This window comes from Terrapene carolina, unplaced genomic scaffold, assembly GCF_002925995.2.
Source record: "Terrapene carolina triunguis isolate 2854851 unplaced genomic scaffold, T_m_triunguis-2.0 Scaffold706, whole genome shotgun sequence".
Lineage (NCBI taxonomy): Eukaryota > Metazoa > Chordata > Testudines > Emydidae > Terrapene > Terrapene triunguis.
In genome coordinates this window covers 4,978,854-5,003,227 of record NW_020665057.1, presented here as the reverse complement: position 1 = coordinate 5,003,227, position 24,374 = coordinate 4,978,854, and the positions used below count along the sequence as shown (strand labels likewise).

General features: G+C 40.1%; 1 protein-coding gene across 1 annotated transcript in view; it reads left to right on the top strand.

The window, feature by feature from the left end:
• The window catches only part of COL25A1 (collagen type XXV alpha 1 chain), a 426,642-nt gene that overhangs the window by 357,599 nt on the left and 44,669 nt on the right, over positions 1 to 24,374 (top strand). Inside the window, exons 20-24 of the mRNA XM_026659846.2 lie at positions 14,192 to 14,254; positions 15,656 to 15,724; positions 16,785 to 16,829; positions 20,045 to 20,089; positions 21,454 to 21,531. Coding sequence (XP_026515631.1) covers positions 14,192 to 14,254; positions 15,656 to 15,724; positions 16,785 to 16,829; positions 20,045 to 20,089; positions 21,454 to 21,531 — 300 coding nt within the window. The remainder of the gene's footprint in view (positions 1 to 14,191; positions 14,255 to 15,655; positions 15,725 to 16,784; positions 16,830 to 20,044; positions 20,090 to 21,453; positions 21,532 to 24,374) is intronic.

Here is a 24,374-nt window from a genome sequence, read left to right as displayed (position 1 = left end):
TGGATATTGTGGAATAGATATTTTCCAGCATTAAGCCTCTGGGGTGATGCTGGAATAACGCAGGGTTCAGTGGTAGAATTCACACCTGCTACATGAGAGGCCCAGGTTCAGTTCCCAGCCAGTTCGGTACTGAACTCTAGGTGTTCAGATACTATGGTATAAGGATCTATATAGAAGAGAACAGGGCCCTAGTGGTGAAAAGCCTGCCTGGATGTGTGCGGCATTGTTTGAGATGCCTTCAAATGTTATTTCACTGGGGAGCCTGCAGACAGCCATTGCCACCTCAATGGTGGGCAGCACTGGTAGGACAGGTACTGGCATTGTATCTAAAATGCACAGATTCTTATAGAGCATTGGATGCCATTTAAAGTGCATTGACCAAACCCTCAAGGGAGCATGGCACTATGTAACCTATCAGTGGAAAACTGAATCCAGAAGAGAGGATCAAGAGAACATTAAGTGGTAGGAAGCTACCTTGGATGAACTAGTCTAGTGAATGAAGAAACAATAAAGGTACATGTACATTGCCTTTGATCAAATTTACAGTAAAATGGCCTACATCAGTGTACATTATGGAGAAGGATGCAGATGACTGAGGAGCATGTTGGCAGTTCTGCTGTGTTCCAGATCCCCTTGGAATTGGCTGGTAGTCTACAAACTGATACACATAAGCTTCTCCAGGGCATATGAGAAGCAGGGCAGGGGAGACTTTCTCTTGTGCCACCAGATTCTGAGAAAACTTCACTTAATGTCTTCCATTCTTGTAACTCTGATGGAGAAGAGAAGTACACAACACCTAGGCAGTCTCCTGTTTTATGGATGTCATGTGATAAATATGAGGTATAACCTCTTCTGTTCCTTAAATGTGCCATTTCATCTACAAAGTCTTCTCAGCTAATCTCCTCTGAACCTGCCCACTGTGGCAGGCTATATAATGAAACACAGTATGCAACTGTAAATATCAAGTACACTATTTATGGTACAAGTTTGAAAGCAATCTTTGTGTAAACTTCGTAAACTCAAAGGTCATTTCAATCAGTGAACCATACCTTTCAAGCTGTCTCTTATCTATCTTGTGCTGGTTGTGGTACATTTGTAAAGGGATCCATTAAGATATTTTGGAAAGAGTAGCCAAAGTCACTTACAACATTAATAAGTATCAGTCAGTAGAAAAGTTTCAACTTCATAATGTGCAATTATTCAATTAGTTATTTAATGCAGCAATTTAGTATACCTTCCAGATAGCCATTTAGAGGTTGGTTGAACATGATTTCAATCTGAATGAGTGGCAGCTTCTGAAAGGCACATTAGTATCTTGTGTGAATTCAGTATATGTAATAAAGACGTTATTAATTATATTCCTTGGCTCATTCACTATATGCATACGGATGTTTTGGGAGTGCTTCCTGATCTCTTTTATCCCTTTCATTATCAACTGGTGCCACAGAGAGTACAGAACTTCAGTCAGTTATTTCCAAGACTGTGATGAAGCCAGCTGTGACATATTGTAGAAACTTTTCTTGACCACCTGTTGCTGTTTAGGAATGGCTGGAAACTTAATGAGCGTCTGAATGTTTTCCACCATGTCATTCAGGAAAATGAGTAAAGCACCTAAACACAGAATATTGACTCATCTCTGTGACATCTTATGTTAGCCTTTAGTAAGACCCTATTACTGATGCCGAAAGGATGCAGAATACTTTCAGTAAGACAAAAATGTAGTAACTTTGTTTTATCCTACTCTTCAAGAAGTCATAAAAAGTACATACAAAATGGCTCACCTATTGAAATTGGAGGCATTTGCAATTTCATTCATTTGTGATTTCTAGACCTTCTCTCAAGGTATTCTACTGGCCTGGTTCAATTTTGTGGCATTTAATCAATACAGTCATCAAATTTGACATCATCCCAGCTTAACCTCTACCAGAAGATGAGCTGTTTGCAATAGTTGGAGAACAGGCTTTCCATCAACATTAGACCTGATCTGTCTTCTTGTTCCTCTCATTTTATGAGACAAATACTGGGGCAAATCTTGAGGTCCCAGCTGAGTTTTTAATCAGCCCTTATTCAAGCAAACTCTCATTGAAGGATTTGGCTTCTCTGCCCTACTTGTTTTGTGACAGGGAGAGACCTACATTTAAGAGTTTGCTCTATTCTCAACTCTGAGAGAGGCTATTGAGTTGCCAAAACTCAGTCACCTACATCTTTCTACAGAGTTGCTTATATAGGCCATGTGAATTAGATCCAAGCCAACATACTCTGTTCCCAGCTGCATGACATCGTTAGAAATTTTGCCTGAGTAAGGACTCAGTAAAAACTGGCTAAGGACCTCAGGATCTGTCCCATGTTTGCTTTATCTAAACAAAGACAATTCCAACCTTCATTTATGTTTTGTATTTGAATTTCATTTTTTTATCTCTTACCATATCCCAGGATCTTGTTCCCTGCTTGCACACTTAGTGGCTAAGAATCATGGTTGAAATACTTAAAACTTTTCAGAACCAAAGTTTTAAGTTCTGGGAGAGTCAAATAAACTTTGCATCCAATAAAAAGTGACTTCCATGCAGACAAAACTTTAGAAACAAAAGCCAAAATTTTCAAACCTGGGTGCCTAGAGTTAGGATCCTAAATCCCTTATTTAGATGCTATTGAACTGTCTTGCCATGGAGATGCTTACTCTCCATTCTTTTTTCCTTTGGCCTGGTCTGTTTAGTCCTTGCTCTGTTTTTTGGCATTAGAGGGTTTTCCAAGGCATGGTAGATCCTTTGCCTGGTTCTCTTTGGCGAGGAATCCACAAGCGATTCCTGCGTTCTTCAGGTTTCCCTTTCTCTCTTTAAAAAAATTCACAACAGGACTTACATTTTCCATGGTGTCTATCTTCTATCTCTGCTCCCATTGCCCCCATGCATTGCTGCCAAGCGTACAACTCTTATTTGTCCTAGAGACCATCATTCCAAAAAATTCCTTCTTTCAGGGCAGAAATCAGAAAAAACATCAGAGCTGGATCTTGAACCCTTCTAAATAGAGCAGTTCACCTTGTGACTGGCATCTAAATAAAAATCCTTTGATTTTCAGAAGTGCTGAACATCTCACTGAAGTCACTGAAAGCTGAAGAAATTCAACCCCAAACTATCTTTTGTGAACACTTGCACAGCTTCCTAATATGCATGTGCCCACATTTGAAATCCCTGGTGAAAAATGCAGGTTGGTTAACTCCCACCCTTTCCTCATCCAAATAATGATGTCCTGGGGGTAGGTTATCTCTGGGAGCAGAAAAAATAGATAGTGCATGCAGGTCAAATGCTGGAGAGTAGAGTTCAATGAACTGTGTGTCATGATAAAAATGGACAGTGGCAGGAAGTAATATCAGGAGGGTTTATACTGTTTGTTACATTGATTTATAGACCTGCTTTCAAAAGTAGGTACATGGAATTACATGTACACAAAATTACGTGTACAAAAATAATTTGCAGTTGTACACCTAATTTGAATATACAGTTACGAGGATTGCAATAGATGCATATATCAGGTAGTTGGATGCACAGAAAGTAGTTACACAACTAACCGTACATTTGCATGCCCACTTATCTAATTTCCTTATGTCATTATGGCAATTGCACAAATTAGGCATGTAATGGCTCATACCTAATTTTGAAAATCAAGCCCAGAATATGAACTCATCATTGACAATGGACTGTGAATAAACGACTAACTGTTGCAGGTGGCAAGAGCATTTGCTATGGCATTCCTCAGGATATATGCAATTCTTTGTAATCCATCAGAAACAATATCCTCTGAATCCACAAAAGCCAGGATTTCTTTCCTGGAAAAGACACTAAAGTACTAGGGAAGTGAGAAAAGGGTAAAACATAAGTAACTGAAACACAGGATGTGAATTCTGTTTCCCCAAAAGCTGTTACAGGTTAAAAGATTGACTTGGTAGAGAGAAACTGTTTTACAGTGTCTTTTAATTTGCTTCCTTGTGCTGGATAAAGTCAGTCCAAATTTAGAATCCAGTTGAGAAATCTGAGAGTCCAATTAGCAGACCCAGGTATTCAGAAATCAGGGATTTTATCAGCCATAATGGAGACCTGAAATCAGTAAACTGAAAACACTCTTCTGATGTAATGCCACCATAGAAAATGTTTTCTTGATTTCAGATAGTCATAAATGAAATAAAAACTGTTGCAGTTCATTTTTAATATTAGCAACAAAAGCCCCTTAAATTTATCCTCTCATTCTTTTCTTCTAATAATTTAGCAGATCAATCATTGCAAAAGTTGGCTGCCTTTAGGAAAAAACAAGGCTCTTATTACAACAAATGTTTTTACTGTAATCCTCAAAAGCAGGTATCATGCTGACTTGAATTCTAATTAGCCTTTAAGTAAGAAGTATTCTGTATGACTAATGCATGCAGAATCATGACACATTAATCAGAATTATTGCCGATACTTTTAGCACCCTTGCAAATCAGCACATATTTTTCAAGCACCACTGCACTTTTCTTAAAATGAAAATTGGACTCACTAAAAGGCAATAAATGTTGTAGAAAACAGAGTCTGGTTATAAGCTGAAGCTTTGGGTTTTTAGGCAGGTTAAAGAATTATACATTTTGCCTCTAATGAATCATAAAAACTAAACAAATGGTCATAAATACAAAACCAGAGATATTTTTCCAAGTTAAGAAGTTGATTAGGCAACTGGGTTGATCAGAAAGTCAAAATATGGTTTCATGGCTGATGAGGGAGCCTGTGCAACGGGGCACCTATGGAGCCAATTCTGAATTAGTATCAAAAATCGAAACAAAGGTCTAAGAAAACCTGGAACATTGTTTATGGGGTTTCCCTTTACCCCCTTCATTTCCTGACTGTAAGCCAACTATTGTGGTCCTTCTGAGAACAAAAGAGAAACAAAAAGACAGCAGATGCCAGTGTCTGAGAATCAACAGAGGAGGCAGTGGCTCAGATTCAGGCCTGATGTACTTCATTGCTTTCACTGAAGTTGCTTTATTTTGTTCTTTTTAATCTCAATCTGCCTCTAAATCTCTTAATAGCATAAAGGAAGGAATACAGCTCATATTGTTTCTATTTCAAATATGCCTAGGCATGAGTCATGAGGGTCATTTAGGGCTGGCACATCCTGATGTATGATGGGCTAACATATGTATCTGTTAGACTGGATAAAATGAGGACATTTCAGTTTGCACAGTCCATAGCTCTCCCTGCTAATAGGAGCACAAATGGAAGAGGGCATAGTAAAAATGGATTGGACCCTCCTTTGCAGTGGGTTGTCATGGGACTGGGACTCTGCAGTGTGCGTGTGGGGGGGGGGTGTATGTTGCTGAGTCATGGGCTGGTGGATAGTGGAGGATCCGCTGTATGCAGCCAACAACAGAGAACTCAAAGCATATAGCTACAGAGGGAACAATATTAACTTTAAAGAGGGGTTTGCAATAAAGAGCTGTGGTGGTAGAGTGAGTGGTTTGACAAATGGGAAGGACAAGTGCTTGGCAGGTTTGGCTGGAGGTCTGTAAGGCTTAAGCCTCTATTGCTTGGAGATTCCTGGTCTAAATGTCCTTTGCCCTCCCACTTCCATGTAACTACCATAAATGCTTCAGAGTGAGGAACCTCTGATAACTATAACACATGGTGTTCTGGGAGAGTCTTTGCCCTAGCAAGATTTTTTTCTATGGCAGGGAGAATTGAGCCCATATTTTTTTATTGCCATACACAGGTATTTCAATAAGAGAATTAAAATACCTTTAAATTCCCCAATAATATAATTTCTGCATCACTGACTGCTGGAGGTCAAAAATATGCGGTATTGTTGTGGCTGCATTGGTCCCAAGGTATTAAAGAGACAAGGTGGGTGAGGTATTATTGGACCAACTTTTGTTGGCGAGAGAGACAAGCTTTCAAGCTTAAGCGTCTCTCTCACCAACAAAAGGAGGTCAAAGGTGTCAGCAAATTTTTAAAAAGTTGTCAGACTTTTTAGTACACTCTTTGTTTTAAAAGTTCAGTTTATTTGTGATACATAGTTCTGAGAAATAAATTGTTATTAAAACATTAATGATAAAAGCAAAGCCCTAGTTACACCTTTACAACCAAATGTATACTACTTACCCACAGTTGTTGCATATATATTAAGTTTGTGTTATTCTAAGCAGCGTAATTATATTATTTTTAAAATCCATATGCTAAAATCCTGAAGCAGAGTAGACCTATTTAAAGTGTTAAGTGTTAAATAATTCTGTTGATCTGCATATGAACTGTGAGATGAAGACCCAACCTAAGTCAGTGAGTGGTTAGAAATCTACTGCTAATAAATTGCAGTGTAAATCCTTCAACAAATTAATGGTGATTAAAATGCCGTTAGCACAACAGGTGGTGTTTTCACCATTGGGGGCTAAAAACAAGGTATAAATTTGCACAGCTATAACAAGGAAGATACCCACAGTAAATGGTGTTGCTTTTACCCTTAGCCTCTCAAATCAAAGCTTGTCTTCACTTCCTCCCATAAAAGTTTTGATAAATGTGAAACAGCCACTGAAGAATTTGTCTAGATAATAATCTTCGTAAAAAAAAAGTGGACTGTCTTCAAAAAAAGTTTAACATAATTACAAGCTTCCCTATTGCTGAATCTGAAAGCTCTTTTAAGTATAAAATATTAGCTAAATATCTATCTACATTCTGTTAGATGTCAGACACACCATTTGTTTTAATGGACTAACCTTTTTTTCATTTTCATGTCCTGTGTTTACCTGATTAGCAGCTAAAATAATACTAACAAGGTTTGCAAAAAGTATCTTTGTAATTTGTCATTTGCCAAGACAGCAACTCTGCATTGCATGAATACGCATAGTAAAAACAAAGAGGCATGGATTATTGTTTCTGGTGGTTTGATGTGATCGCATTTAACCAAGTAACAAGTGTAAACTCCTCAGGCACTATACAGCCTTCACATGGACTCACAGACAGTCCCCTGGGGCACTCTGAACTATCTTGCCACCCAGTTAAGCTTGATGCTGTGATAGATGGTCATTTTACACCAAAGATCACAAAATATTCAGGTTACTCACAGTCCCAAAGGACCAGTCACTTACCCCAGGTCAATTTGCACCTTAGATCTCACACCACAGACAACACTTGTAGCCAAACCTCTAGTAAATTAATTAAGGGTTTATTAACTGCGGCCATGTCAGCACTCCCACTTATGTCAGCAAAACAGAACACTGCCCTGAGCAATGTAAATTTTGCTGGCATAAGTTGTAGTGTGCACAGCACTGTTGGCAGGAGAGCTTCTCCCACTGACATAGCTACCTCCGCTCTGTGTGCATGGTTTAATTGTGTCGACGTGAGAGCTCTCTCCCCTCGGCATAGAGCAGCTACACGAGAGATCTTACAGAGGCTCAGCTGCCTCAGTACAGCTGTGCCACTGTAGGTCTGTAGTGTAGACATAGCCTAAGAAAAAGAAATGAGAGTTATTTGGTTGAAACAGATAAACATATATATACACACACACACACACACATGCACGAGTTGCAGTCTTAGGTTTCAGAGGGTGGTAGAGCTGCTGAAATACGCCATAAGTCCTTTAGGGCTAACTCAGGTTAATCCTGGGGATCTCTTGCTTATGTTTAGGAATCTTTGCCTCTTAGAGTCTGAACTGCGTAAAAAAGACCCTAATTCCTTCTGGCCAGGAATTTTTATCCCCATCTGTCTAGAGGCCAAACTGATGGGACGAGTGCTTCTGTATGTCCCGCTCTTCATGGGTGTGCTGGGAGAAATCAACAAAGTTCTTGCTCTTTGATGGCTTACAATGGCCCATTTGGATTCAATAGGTCTTCCTGGTGGGCCAGAGATAGCCCCTCCTCATGGGTGGAAACCAGTATTTCACTTGGTGATGTTTCTTTCTTGACTGATTTATAGTTTCAGAGCAAACATTTGTACATTACAGAACAAACACTTCAATATTACCTTACTGCATGGATTAGAGATACTATAAGTGAGATTAATGGATGCAGCAATTTACAAGTATTGCATAAAGTCTAAACACATTGGTACAAGTCTAATACCTATTTTAGCAATACTAACACACAGGTGAGTCAGACTGGTTTCCAGCTATGCATTTGATAGTGTTCGCTTGAGGCTTTGGGACCTTGGCATGAGCTGGCACCTGGTCTACCAGCATCACAAATAACAACAAATGATATGGGTCCTTTTGCATAATGGAAGTAATTAATAATTTTTGGAATGTATCTTGATATCAAGTAAACTGGTGGAACTTGCCTCAGTCCCTACAAACCAATAATGTCTTGGTCTGAAAAGTTGGAAAACCTGGGCTGTCTTTGGGATGACAGTTGCTAAGCAAGTGTTTCATAATAACTAATGAACACAAAAATCTTAAGCTAAAATACAAACAAGCAATTCTCAGTGGGGGTTTTTTAAGCTGCCTGGCAGTACTAATAGTAGAGGAATTGCTGATCTTCTAGAAAATACCAATGGCCAATCTCCTACCAGCCTAACGTCACCTTCAGTATTTCATGTTCTTGGACCCCAGATCAGTTTTCTGCAGCCCGGACTGCTTATAGTAGATCCTTAGAAGATAAAACTTCTGTTTTGCTATAAGAAACTGCACCAGGTGTTTAAATAAGTCACGGTTAAAGGTAATCTTGATTTTATAGACTGCAGTGTTCACTTCAGCATCTCAGGGTCTGAGAATCTATGGATTGTCTGGATGTTGACATGACACTTATCTGCTACCTGACTGCAAGCTGCATTAGCTTATATCTAGAATCGGTTTCCAGGACCACAGCTTTTGTCCCCAGAACCTTATGCCTATTGATGCTGAAGTAAAGATGACTAAATGCAGATGTGAGAGATACCTACTGCTTACTTAATCAGCGATGCAAGCTGAATTTAGGTTTTGAGGATACATTTTAAACAGAATAACACAAGAGCAAATATGATTAATCATCTAGGATGACATTAACTCCAGTCTATTTGAGCCCTTCATATGGGCCCTAGTTGTGGGTAGAGTGATTGGCATGAGTGCTCTACGCTGGGGTGAATTTTTCACCTATCATATCTACTAGAAAAATCCTTTGCTAAACTAAAATAGATTAGTGTGTGTGACAGCAGATACTGTAAATCCTAGTGGCATTATGTCCTTGATTCAAAGGATGCTGCATCCCACAGTAGTTAGAGCCTGATTCTCATCTCACTTAACCAGTGCAGATCAGAAATAACGGCAATGAAGTCAACAGTTACACCAGTGTAAAAGATCTATGCAAGAGTGATCAGAATCCAACCCTTACTGTTGTATTCCTATGGCAATATGCTGGGTTAGATTTTTACTGTCAGGTATTATTTTTAAAAAATCATAGTCCTTGATTTTGTAGCCATAATCCCGTATGGCTTTTGTGTCATGTCTGCACTATGGACTAATCAAAATGATTTTCCCTTTTCCTCTGCATTGCAGGGGCATCAGCGTACATTACTGAGATAAACTGTTTGTTTTCATTACGTTTCACACATCAATAAGCCATTTGCTTTGTTATCTGAGCAGCATAGATGATGATAAAACAGAAATCTGACAATATTAGCACTATACAGTAGGTAGGATGAACGTCTATTGTTTGCAGAACAAACATTTCCTTTACAAGTAACTGACAGAAAAGCCAGGGAATGGGCTTCCTAGAGTTACTTGCATGTATTGTGAATGGCACAAAAGTACTCTTTATGGATATTTTCTGTCAGTAAACATGCTGTAGTTACACTGAAGAGCTGTCAGATGTTAGAGATACACAGCCAATGTATAAACCATATTGTTAAAACAATTTTTTTTTAAAGTTTCAAACTTAGTTCTGTTTGCAAATCATTCTTATCCTTGAACACTAAAGCTATCTATTTGGTCATGCTCATTTCCTTGAAAATACATTATATTCCATTTGTGCCTGATGCTTCCCGGGAGGTCCCTGGTGTTGTGCACCCCTCTACCACCTGCCCTGTCTATGCTTACCTGGGTCAGTTCCCCTGACACTGCCAACTTCTGGCAACACAAGCACTGCCTTCCAGGCCTCCACAGGCCATGCTCTCTGTACAGGTCAACAATAGGCACACTCCAACACCCAAGTTATCCAAGCATCTCCCTGATCCACTGGACACTCTCAGAATTCCCAGATCCTCTGTTCCCAAAGGAACAATACACCACTGCTTACCAGTTACACCATTCGCTTAACACACAGCTCTTAGATTTGTTTATTGAGAAAGCAAGTACAGTATAAGTTTCTGTAACAAAGAACAGGGATTCAGTGGTAGCAACGAAGGGTTACATATAAAATGAAATCATAGCACACATACTAGAGCCTAAACTTAACTTCCGAGACCGTGTCATTTCATACGGAGCAAAAGCTCACCCAAAATCCTTCCAGTACCTTAGAGCCAGGTGTGGTTGTGATCTTCCATTCATCAGGCAAGCACGCTGTCTTCTTGACTCTTCAGTGGAAAGATCCAGAGTTTGTCTGTGTCTCTTCAGTTATAGTCCAAAAATCCATTGTCTTCACTTGCAAACAGGATAATCCTTGCTGCTTCTGTTTTCCTAGAGACTTTGCAATCACTTGATAAGCATTTTGCTCAGACCATAAAATAGGAGTAACATATACAATAATAATGTACATGTAGACAGATGGATAGATAAACATCTTCTGCCTGAAAAAAACCTGTTTCTCACCTTTTGATGACCAGCCCCAAGTCACAGACCTTAAGAACATAATTATCAATGTATATATACATAACCCTTTTCATATTATCCACACATAAGATTCACAATTATTATGAGGCCCAGTGTGACACAGGCTTTCAGTAGAGACGTATGTTACACTCACTGGCAAAATAGTATGTAGATACCAGACCCATTGGGATCTCTGTAACCTTTATGCATCCCTGTGCCATCTGCCATTTGGCACCAAGAGGTCCCTGGGTCACAGTGCCTTTCCTGGTTTTGGTGCTTGAGTACAGAGATATAACCATGCTCCGGCAATGATCTAGGAAGACTATAAGCACAGCTGTGTTCATTTTTTTTCTTCCCCTGATTTGTGGCCCCTGGGAACTACAGTGATTAGATCAATCTTCCATTTTATCTATCTATCACTTCTCTCTTGGCTCAAGTACAGTAGCTTGGATGTGATTTATTTTCCCTCACTACCAGTATTTCACCATCTGCCACTTCCCTCCAGGGCATAACGTGAGTTTGGAATTTGGCCCTCGTCTTTATACATTTCAGACATGTTTACACTAGACACAAAGCTTGAGCTAAGGTACTTGGATCCCACTTTTTCCTTCATGTGAAGTTGCTCATAACTTTGTGAAGGTTGGACCCCACACCAAAGCTGAATCTGCTGAAACATTCAGAAGCGCCACCAGAAGCCAGATTGCTCTTCTGGAGAAGCAGAAATCTGTGGGAACATCTGCTGATGTCCTAATTCCTCCCTTTTTTTTAGCTGCAGGAGTTTCTAGGGCATTTGTGAGTATCAACCCAATCTCCACAGGAGGCCTTAAGATATGTGGGGGAGGAGGGCAGCCACAAGGGCTCTGGCTCTGGCAGGTGGCCGCACAGTAAAGTACGTGAACATGCATAGATGTGGCACTGAGCACATCAACCTATATATTGAGGGCAACAAGTATTTTTTTTCTATTTAAAATGGCACAACAGGTATTTATAAACCATATTTTTGTCTGTAAACTGTAGCCCCCTCACCCCAGCAGTTTGCATCAGTGACATTATTACATTGAGAAATGTAGTACGATATCACTCAAACAACCTGAGGTGACTTATCATCCAGGAACATTAACAGATGTGGGCTTTTTTCTGAACATAAGAAAAAGTAAAAGACAAAAGAATAATTCTATGAGCATATGATTTGCCAAACACACTCCTATCTGTGCTCCAAAGGCAATCATAGTAGGTGCCAGAATTCTGGCTGGCAGAAGGCCCATCCAGAGCTTCCCTGAACCCCCTTATGAGCACAAATAAACCACTCAGATGAGTTGTATTTAGGGGTCATTCCCAGGTCAGGGTTATAGTTCTGTATCTATACAGATTAATGCCTCACCCCATTATCTTGCTCCAGAAGGAAGGTAGGAATATGATGGGCTGAGCTTTTCAGATAAAGAGAGAAAGTGGAGTCCTTTTATTTACTTCGATTTTTCCACTACACCTGTCCCAGGCCCAAGGATATAACACAATTTATAGAAAACTTTTTTGATAAAATATTAAAGCAGGTCTCGATGTAAGCCCTGCACTCTCAGATCATGGAAGTAAAACCAAGACCTCTTACAATATCCTCCACGTTTTCTGGTACAAAGCACCTGTAGAGCAATCTCTCTCCAGGTTTGGGGGGAAAGCTGGGATTGCAGTGGAAAGATTTTGCCAGCACTCCTTTTACAGTGTAGGAAGTTTCTGGTATGAGCCTATGCACAGTGCTCTGCCAGAATTCAACCCAAACGCTTTGTATTAAGATCTTTGGATAACATTTCTAAGCCTGGCCACTGATAGAGAGAAGCTGGGTCATGGAATCGGTACAGTACTTGTTTCTTCCCCTAGAAATCATAATTAACGGGTCCAGTAATAAATCTGCCCAGCTGGCCAGGTGATAGTTTGTGTTGGGGTGCTGAAAAATAATTTTTTTGAGCTGTCGGGCTCCTTCCTAATTTTAAAATAAATTACTGAAATTCCATGACTGTGGAGGGGAAGTGTTTTTTTTATTTGCTGTCATTAAACGGGAATGCCTCCTTCCACAATGAAAACCCAAAGGTTACTCTCACTGGTGTGTACTAACACAGTTACATTACAAAGACGGCATGTGAACTATAGGATTATTTTTATTGTTATAACATACCCTCTAACCTCATTAAGAAATACATGCTTCTGCATTATTTATTTCCTACTAATTTCCTCGCTTCCCCTCTCTCTCTTTTTGTGCTTTAGCAGATACGCTGGCCTTTGTTTCGTACCACTAGTGGTACATTGATCAATGATAGCAGTGATTTTCATATGGAAATATGCAAGAAACCTCCCTGAGTTCATAACCTGCACTGTTTTTCTCACCAGTGCAACATACCTGTAATTCCATGCCGATGAGCAAGTTGATACTTCCCTTTATCAATGTAAATAATTTTATAAACAAGGAATTTGGATGCGTTTGTCATTCTAGGTATTTAAAATAGCAAGTGTTTGTGATTTCTTTTAAAGGAAGCCATTAATTACCTGCTGCTGAGAGGTGCTGTTCTTCCTCAACTCCCACTGACTTCAAGGAGGGCTGGGGGTGCTCAGCGCCCAGCAGAATCAGTCTGCATAGAACCAAGTAGAGTTTTCATGCTTAGATTCAGGGGATACCACTAAAACTGATATGTGAACATTTTTTTAAAAGTGATTGTTAGCTCAGTAGTACTTTGGCCACCTGCACTCATGATGGCTGGTAGCTAAACCTCTTCTTGATTCAGATTCATGGGGAAAATATAATGCTAGGAACCATGAGGCCTCATTCAGGAAAAGCCTGTAAAGAAAAACATATGGTTTGTCCCTTACAGACCATACAGAGTTATTTAAAGCTTTGTGCTGTAGTGTAGTCGCTAATCTAGGACATGGTTGTCACGGCTGTTACTTAGATGTGCAGGGGAGTGAGAGGGGATAAGACCCTCCTTACTCCCTACACACCTGTGCTCAGATTGTGACTGACCATGGTGGGAGAGAGCAGGGGCTACTTACCTGTTATTCCGCTCTGCAAACAAATGCGCAGAGAGGGTACAGGGAATGAAAGGAACCCTGGTTCTCAACCCCACCTACTCCCTGAATCCACCATGATGTTAGTCTTGCCATGGTGGATTTTTGTTTGATAAATTGCAGCATAATATAGGGCCATGTTAACAGTCCTTAGCTTCATAAAAACAAGATTTGCGGCTTTCAAGTTTATTTGTTTTTCTCAAACCACATGAAGCTTTGCTCCAAGAAGTATGCTGATGGAAATAATCCCTGATTAATTAGTCATCCCTAATTAATCTCTCTATAGTTGTTGGATCACAGCTGGAAAGCCCTGAATGATCGGGAAAAATACTATTAAAAATAAACTGATTTTATTGTAATAAATTTCTATTAAATGAAGAATAATTTAATATGCTCTCATCTGTTAAAGGGTGAACCAGGCTTCATTGGTCCACAGGGAGAACCTGGATTACCAGGGTTACCAGGAACAAAGGTAAGTTTAGCTTCTCGCACACTCTCACCCATATTATATTGGGTTTCTTCGTGTTAATGACCAAAAACAAAGTTAAAGTGAAGTTGAGGGTCTATAATCAGTCATTTAAGGATGAAAATCCTTATAAGAATGTGGTACTTATAGAAAACTACCAAGAAGTTTAGAGTTCAGGTTAAAACTTTAAACTGTGCCCAAAATTTGGAAATATTAAAATTCATTGTTTTGGTATCCAGGTTACTTTAAATTTGCCCTGAGAAAATCAGAAAGTCAGACTACTTAACCATTCATAGCCATCTCAAGCTCCTTAGCTGCCTTAGTCAACGTAGCCTCTCTAATGCTACCAAAAGCCTAAATTAGGCCATGAGAGCCAACATGCCAGAATGGACAATCTATCTTAATAACTTTTAAGAAATGGACTCCAAGCAATGAAACTTTGATCCTGTGCACTAGATCTTGAATATATAAATCCATTAAACATTGTGCTTTCTCTCTCCTTCTGTCTGTTCTTTTGCAACTGAGTGGGAAATAAAGTGCCAAAGAATTTTTGAAGTCTTGTGGACTCACCTATTGAGAGTCAAATTTTGTGAACCTATTGTCCCATTCACTTCAGATTTGGAAGGAAAAAACGGAACTCCAGACCAATTCTGAAGCCAACTTTCCATTTTAAAAATGTATTTTAAGGTAATACTGGAGAATGCAAAACAAGCTTTGAATGGAAAGTTTCAACCTTAACTATGGAGTGGTGCTGTTTCTGTCCTTTTCTCCGAGAGGCCATGATTTATTCCTAGGAGCCATCCCCACCCCTTAAATGCAGACCCCAACTCAGTATTCTACACCTGTATTACTTCTAGATGTGACTACTACAATGAACTTTACCTTGGGCGAAGTGTGAAAAGCACTCCACAGCCCTGACTTGTGCAGAATACAGCTGCTCACTTAACTAGAGTGAGCCAGCAAAAGTGGCTTGTTTGCTTCATTGGCTGCCAATAGGCTCCTAAAAGGCCACCTCTTCATTTCTTACCCATCACATGACCTACACTCATTTAGAACACTGGAACTAACTCACCCCAGGGTTTCTGAGAATGGAAGTTAGAGGCAGCACTACCTTAACTTTGCTCCCTTCTGTCTATGCCTTATTCTGGTCTTTTGTTACATACTATTTCTCAGATAATACAGTCTTGTTCAACAGAAAATGACTCAGATTAAGGTACAGAAAACATCCACTTCTGCTTTCAGGAATGCTGTAAATTTACCTAGGAAAAATATTCTCCATCCCATTATAGCTCTCAGATGGGCTTGAAAGTACATCCTGTTTAGTTTTTCTGAACTGACTTTGTACTATACTAAAGGTTGCCAGTGGTTTGTGATGCGTACATACATGTGTGTTGTAATCTTTGACAGGGTGAAAGAGGAGAAGCAGGGCCTCCTGGAAAGGGTGAGCGAGGTGAACCTGGAGTTCCTGGGCCAAAGGTCAGTCTGGTTGAACACTGGCAATGTTTTGTTAGTTTTATAGCTATAAATATTCAATAACTGCTTCAAGTAACCAGAACAAAACTTTGCAAGTGAGCTTTAAAGGAGAACACGGTAAATTCATCCCTGTACACTGCTACTACTCGGGCAGCTAGCCTCTGCCACCATGGTTACACTGCTATTTTTAGTGTGTTAGATCATCACAGCTAGTGTGTGGACATCTGCCCAAGCTGGAAATACCTCCAGCAGCAGTGTAGACAGAGCTACAGTTTAGTCCAGAAGCCAGAGGTAGCATAGGGTTCACAACTGCAAAATTAGGCCCTAAGTGGAATCCATTATTTGGACTGAAGGAGACAGAGCCTCAGATGGTGTAAATTGTGATGGAGCGATGGCAACTGTCAAAAGGTGAAGCTCTGCCCTGATGTGTCTATAAGCACCCTAGTTTGAGCTGTTTGAACACTGTGACCTTTCAAGTTCAGAGAAAATCCATTCTGCTTCTTGTTTTCTAAGAAAAAATAAAGAAATAACCCTAACTACATTTTAATATCTTCCGAGCATTTTCTACTGCATTGGTGATTGAGTTTTCTACTCTTGGCATATCTTGAAATGGTAGTCTGGCTTCTTTGTCAGGTAGATCTATACTGATAGATTTATTCATCTATACTTCCTGGGAAAACTATTGTGGTAACACTTTATTTTAGCAGTCCTATCCTGCAAACACTATTCACTTCTCAGTTCTTGGAGGGCCTAACGGTACAGTGGGCACCCCATGCAAGCCAGAATTATTTGTGCCAGTCGTGTGCAAGAATTGATAAGAGAATACTTGGTGGAATTCCTGTGGAAGAAGGGAACCAATAACGTGTGCACATCAATACTAAATAATTCATTATTCTGGTGCTATTAAACTCCATACTAGATGGATTCATGAGGTTGTTCATAGAAAATAAAGTGTTTCCACTGCTCTCTACTACTACTAGCCAGAACTAATCTCTTTTCCTCTCCCCTTTCCTTTCTCTCTCTCATTTTTCTTCTGTCCATCTTCTATGTCTTCCTCACACAGGGGAAATCAGGCGAATCTGGAACTAGAGGCCCAAAGGGGTCAAAGGTCAGTGTCAACTGAATTGCCTTCTTTGGTGTAATATGAAGATTTCCAGGGCAAATTATTAGTACTATCACATCGACTTTGATTTAGAAAGAAATGATAACTAATCCTGCAGCCTTCATACAAGCAAAACTCCCATGGGTTTCATTGGACTTTTTAACTGTAAGGTCTGTGGAATCAAGCACTAAATATTTTGTACGCCATTATTGTGCTCTTTCTTTCTCTGTTGTAACATCTTAAAATGATTAGTCTCTTTTTTGTCTGTTCCCTTTTTCTGTGTACCTACTTTATCTCTCTGTGTTTGATGGTTGTGTTTTAATCCATTTTTTTGGGGATGGAAGGAAAGAGCTGTTAAACTTGGTACTTTCCACATTTTGCTGATCCAATAACCATTGAAAAGTATTTGATTTAAATATAATTTCTTATTGTTATTCTGCTGATCTTTTGTGGGGGGGGTTTATTTTGAATTTTGGGCAGTGAGATGTACCAGGCTTGGGTCTCTCAGATTCGTCTTCTAGATAGTTGAAAAACTACCATGGACCTTGGCAAAAAGTTAAAGCTTCAATACCAAAGTGTACACAAAAGCAGTAAAAATTTTCAATGGATTTGCAATATTTTTTGCAAAACCTTATGCTTACTAGTTTCTGCCAGTTTATACTATGGGGACGACACAAAATAAAACTGGAATATTTATTCTTTTGTTTAATTAAATCATTTTGAGAGAACAAAGCTGTGCTGAGAATCATTTCTATATTGCTCGCAATGTTGACCGTGAATTGGCAGTATATCTCCATTTGGCAAAACACATAAGCACACAATTAAAGTTAAGTAAGTACTTCAGTCCCATTGACTTCACAAAGCATATGCTCATAGTGAATAATAAAATGTTAAAAGTGGTTCACAGAACCAAGGTGGTGTAAACAACAATTCAATACTCCTGATTTCTTTTCTTCCTTGTGCTGAGGAACTTGGTCTCCACTGGAATGTTATTCACAGAATAATGTGGTTTTTTAGGTCTTGTCTACACTACAGAGTTAGGTCAACATAACTAAGGAAGTGTCTACACTTAAATTTTGCTCCCGCTGATGTAACTCACCTGCTACACCGACTTAATAACACCACTTCCATGAGCGGTGTAAAGTCAAGGTCAATGTAGTCACAAGGTCAGTGTGAGTGTAGAACACATTGCTTCTGTTGACTGTTACTGGCTTTCAGGAGCAATCCCACAATCAATACAAGCACTCCTGTTGAAAACGTGCACCAGTGGCATAAGAAGCAAAGTGTAGACACGTGCAGGGAATGTAATTACTGTGGCAGCTGTATGCCGACGTAAATTAGGTCAACCTAACTTTGTAGTGTAGACCTGGCCTTAGTGCCTGATCCTACACCAAGTCAATGGAATCTTCACCACTAAATTCAGTGTGTGCAGGATTAAGTCTTAGTAGCACTTTTCACTCATAGGCTGTCAGCATTTACTTTCACAAAAGGGAGCCCTTGGGAGGGGCGGGAGGTTGATAAAGGTGTTAGCCTGTTGAGAGAGATAAAAAGCACTGTCTATTTCTGAGACCTCCATCATTGTAGTATCGGATCATCTCCCAGATATTCTGGTGTGTATCCATACAACATCGCAATGAGGTAGAGAACTATTATTTTTATTTTACAGAAAGGCCACAGAGCCACAGACGACCAGATTTTCAAAGGTATTGAGGCACCTAAAGATGCAGATAGGTGCACAATGGGATTTTCAAAAGTGCCTGAGCAGATTAGTCACCTAATTCCCAATGGGATTTAGGCACCTGAGCACTTTTGAAAATCTATCTAGGGACCTTTCTGCTTTTTTAGGCATCTAAATACCTTTGGAAATCTGGCCCAGAGAGGCTAAGTGACTGCCCAGAGTTACACAGGAACTGTGTGGCAGAACTGGGAAATGAACTCAGATTTTTAAGCAATACGCTGATGCCGTAGCCACAGGTCCACCAGTCCTCTCCTGCTGCAGAGAAGAAAGATGGAAGCAATGTTAGTATCTCCTCCCATTGTGCACCTCTTTTTTCTCATATGCACCCTTCTCTTATCATCAGTGAATTAATAATCCTTGTCCATACCAGTATCACAGAAGCAAGTATAGATCCAAACAGGAGTAGGAGTAGCAGTATTTAATTGAATTTACTGACACTACTGCCAAACAAAAAAGCTTGCTGTGAAAGTGGCCGTGAATGTGAAATAAGTCCCAGGCACTAGATTTCAGGTTATGAAGACAAGGGCCACTCACAGAGTTTGCCCTTATGGATAAAGTTTTCTCCACCCCTCTGAGCTTATTAGTGACAGCCAGGAGGAAAAAGATGAGAGTGAGATGATAAAGATCTTTATTCCATCTGGGATACTAGGGCAAAGAAATCATTAAATGCTGACAACGATGATGTGGTGGTAAGAGAGGCAGTGACTGAGGAAAGAAGTTCTGCAACCCCAGTGGGAGTAATGAGCACAGAAAGAAATGCATGTGTGGTTTGAAAAATCCCTTTTGAAGAAGTTGTGTGGCAATTGCGGAGGGTATGTCTACACAGCAGTTAAACACCCGTGGCTGGTCCGTGTCAGCTGACTCAGGCTCACAGGGCTTGGGCTGTGGGGCTGTAAAATTGCAGTGTAGAAATTTGGACTCTGGGACCACGTGAAGGGGGGAGGGTCCCAAAGCTCAGGCTACAGCCTGAGCCCAAAGATTTACACCATAATTTTACAGCCCCGCAGCCCAAGCCCCATGAGCCTGAGTCAGTGACACAGACCAGCCACAAGTGTTTAATTGCTGTGTAGACATACCCTGAGTGACTTACCTCTTGAGCTTTCTTGTGAAGCTTCTGATAGTGGGGTATCCATGCCATCAAGAATGGCGAAGTTGTTTAAATGACCTAATTTTCAGTCTGCCTTTTATTTGATCCTTTGTTATTTCTTAAGCTACCCCGGTAATGTATTATATAGTAAATGCTACACACAAAGAGCCAAACTCTGTTCTCAGTTGCAACAGTCTCAATCCTCACACTCCATTGACTTCAGTGGAATTATCCCTATGTAACTAAAACCCATATTCTATTTGCTTTTAAACCCATGTCAAGTTTATTTTGTTTTTAAAAATAAAGTATATGCTCGACTTGGAGGGTAATAAAAATATTTAAACTATTGAACAAATTGTTTATCTTTTTTTGCTTACAAATATTACTTTTCCATAGGGTGATACTGGAAACAAAGGTGATTCAGGAGCAATAGGTCCTAGGGTAAGTGTACTTCATTTTAACCTGTCCAATGGAAATCTCAATTGTTACTTGTAGACCAAGTCAACAACTACAGTTGAAAGCGAGTTAGCACGAGCCAGGGTTAAACGTGATTGTTGCTAACATAGTTGTGTCATGAAGAGGGTTTCTAACTGCAGTTCAGTGTCAACAGGGAAAGCTATGTTATAAATCATACTCTAGATGCCTAGATGATTAGTAATATCTTTTACTGGACCAACTTCTGTTGGTGAGAGAGACATGCTTTGGAGTTTTGTGTGAGCTCACCCACCTTGTCTCTCTAGTATCCTGGAATCAACACAGCTACAACAACACTGCATAGAAGATTAATCATCCTTCAATGCTGTTTGACTAATATTTGCCCTGCTATAGCAGTCACTTGATTTTCAGGTGAAGTTTTAAGTGTTGGTATGGATCTATCCTATAAAATCCTAAATTGTCAGGATCCCACCCATCTGGAAGATCCCCTCCCCCCAGGCTTTCTCTAAGGAAGGGAGAGAGTAGATTGGGAAGCTGACTGAGAGGATAGGGGAATTCTGGATTGGAAGATGTTGTTTGAGGTTTGCAAAATTTCATAAGCAGGGTCTGGTTTTTTACTTGAATGATCCAAGAGAGTAGGCCTGACACAGCACCTTCTTTCAGTGGTTTATCTAAATGGTTTATGTATCGGTGTTACCTGTTGGAGCACGATTCACTGTGTTATGATTTACTCATTCATATTTATCTTTTTTTAAATGTTTGTTCCTCTTGAAACAACCTTTGTTTTAGGCTAACTTTTGCAGACTGTGATTTATTGAAAATGCTATAAAGTGATAAAATATACTGTACCGAGATCTAGAAAAAAGTTCAGGGAACAAATGTGAATGAATAAATAGTGCAAGTGTCAGAAAACAACCCCATCTCTACACTAGGTCATGGAAACCATACAGAAAACATGCTTGCGATAATTGTGTTTAAACGGTATTGTTGCTAGCAAAGTCTCAGCTGCAGTGTGAAAGAGGCTTGGGTCAATATTTCTTTTCATCGATAGAATGCGTTTCACGCCTCTGAAAACCTCTTTAATTAAAATATAAAAATATGAGGAAGAAACTAATGAGTTATGGGGCCCAAATGGAGACACAAGATTCAGATCTAAACTTTGCTTCTGGTTCTCATCTCTATCATGGGCCAATCAAAACCTGGATCTTAACAACCTTGAACTTTTCAGCTCAGGGAGATCTTTCAAACAAATGCTGACTATAGAATAAAACAGTCTCAGACAGACTAAGAGAGACTAGGATAGAACAATCAGTCACTAAGAGTTTGTGTGCTTGATTCAAATAATATAGTGTTTGGGGGATATGTTACAGGGCCCGCCTGGACAAAAGGGAGATCAAGGTGCAACAGAGATAATTGACTACAATGGCAATATCCATGAAGCTCTGCAGGTATGTGAGCATAAAGAAGCTCAAATGAATCAATACAGGAAGAACAGCTCTTTGGCATAATTATATTTTTCTTTTGCATAGGACATGAAATTACTCCACCATAGTATCTTAAAGATTTGCTAGAAATATTAATTAAGAATCTCCTGTGCTTGGAAGCTAGATTTTCTTTTTGGTGTTAGACAAACTTGATACAATGGTGAGGGAATTAGGTGTATATATCCCCTGGACTGTATTGACATCATCAGATGAGGACAGAACTGATTCATTGCTGGCTCCACAGCTGTTAGTGCTAAATTCATCTAATAAACCACTTACACAGATCCCACAGAAGTGTCTGCTTTTCAGTTCAAGTAAAATAATATTGACCGTCTTTCTTTGTCTTTCTTTTTCTTCTCCTACTCCACTTACTCTTTCCACAAAATGTAAAGAGCAGAAACTTTTGAGGTTTGGAAACATACTCACTTGACTCCATTTGCAAGCTGTGGATTCAAACAGCATCTTGAATTAGGATCCTTAACAGTAAATACATTAAATAGACTAGCATTGGCGGCCTTATTTACTCAGCCCTAGAAAAATAAATATTTTACAAAAAGGGTGAGTGAATGTTCACATGAAAGCCAAGTGTACCAGGGTGACTTGCAAGCTATGAGAACAGTATTTGGTGGTCTTGCTAACTAACTACCAATTCAGTCCTATGAGATGGCAAGCACTCACCTGCAATTTTCATTGTGCCAAATTCTTGGAGGTTCTGGGACTTGCAACTCCTATTGAAGTTAATAGGAATTTTCAGTATTCAGTGGGTGCTCAGTACCTCTCAGAATGTAAGTAGAAGTTGACAGAGTTCACAGGATCCAGTGCCTCTGTCTGAATTTTTATACAATTTGGAAAGACATCATAAAGCAGCCTGGAGGACTAAGACCAATTTACAGTTGCTCGAGTTCGTGCCTCCTATTCCATTTCATGTGTCACTGGAGAATCACACATCTTAGTCCATCAACACAGAAACAGTGATATAGAAATTATCACCACAGTTCAAGCAAGAACCCTGCAGTTTATGTATCTTTGACTTAGAGAACCAAATACAAAACACATTAGTGAATCTCTCTTTGGGTCCGCTCCTAGTCCTCACAGAGGCAAAAGTGAATAACTGAAGTGGAAATTTTATCTTTGGAGGAACTGCAGGATCAGGTGCTTTATGTATTAAAATTTTAAATATGTAGTTAGAATGAACACTGAATATTAAATTAAATATATAGCTAGAAATGAATGTGAAAACTGTACATTACTGCATTTGGTATAATTAATTTAGTTATTTGTCCTGTAAATTAGCAGAATTGAATTTTTCTTCTATTTTAAAACTCTTTAAATACTTCCATATATAGGGTGACTGCAAATGCACCACCATATAAAATGCCATCTGCTAGACATTTCGGTTCCAAAGTTAGCTTGTATTGATATGATTCTAGTTTTATAAAATAATGTTCTTTATTGTGCAATTCTCTATAAAACAGTGTATGATTATATGCCTATTAAACTGAATAAGACTAAATCTTATATTTAGATAAATGCATTAGATGTATAAGCATCTTTGTTGGCACATAGTAAAACTATTTTCATGACTAAATACTGCCTGCCTTATTTGTGCAAGTGGTTACATTGCTGTCAATGAAAAAACCTGTGTGAGTAAGCTAAGCACAATTCAGCCCTGACTATGTTTAAACAATACAACCAGGGCCGGCTCCAGGCACCAGACGAGAAAGCACGTGCCTGCAGCGGCACATTGTAAGGGGCGGCACATTCCCGCCGCCCTGCCGTGGGTTTTTTTTTGTTTTTTGCGCTTTTTTTGGCTTCCACCAGTCCCAGCCAAGCCCTGCAGGGGCATGGACCCCGGCCCGGGGGGCAGGAACTGGCTCCCCGGACGTGCCACTCCCCGCCACCTGCACCGGCCTCTGCTCCCGCGCCGCTCTGAGCCCGGCCCGGCCGAGCAGCCTTTAAAGGAGCGGCTGAGCCAGCACCTCCTGCAGCCCCCGGGGGCTCCACCTGCCCAACCAGGAGAGGCACCCCAAGGCTGGAGGGGGGAGCCCCTCTCACCTGCCTGCGAGTGGGCTGCAGCGCCTGGCTGCCCATGGGCGGAGCAGGCGGGCGCCGCCCTTCACCCCCCTGCGAGCCACCTTGGAAGCCCTCCACGGGCTCCCCGGGGCTGCGGTGTGGGTTGTTGTTGTTTTTCTTTTGCGTCGGCAGGCCGGCCGCCCTTTTTTTTTTTTGCTGGGGGTGGCAAAAAAGCTAGAGCCGGCCCTGAATACAACCAAGTAATTTTGTATTGCCTTTTGAGAATTTTCACTACTTTTTGTTTGCTCTATCTTCTTTGAAACACAAAAAATTACCTAACTATTTTGCCTTTTTCCATTACGAAAATACTGATCTGCCCCTCCTCCAAATGTTTTAAATGGAGCTGAAGTTAACATGGCTGATATTGTGGATCAGCAACTTGGTTTGTGTACTGTTATTACTACTAGCATCACAGCTCTGGGAATTGTACAGAACCAGCAGAGACCTCAAAATATTGGGCAAAATATCAGCTCTTAGAACAGGAGAGATGCGGAAGATTAGTATATAGATGCATATAGGAGCCAAAAGTTTTCCTCCATCAAATTCTATGTTGTTAAGGTACATCTTATTTGGCCATGAAAATGTTATAGCCAGAGCCTGTAGTCTTCACTTATATAAAACTCCCATGTAAGTTAATGGGGGTAAACCACTGATACCAGTGCAGGATTAGGCCTTGATGACTGTGTACTTTTAACTTCAGCTCTCTTAGATACAGATCTCCCAGACGCAGCACA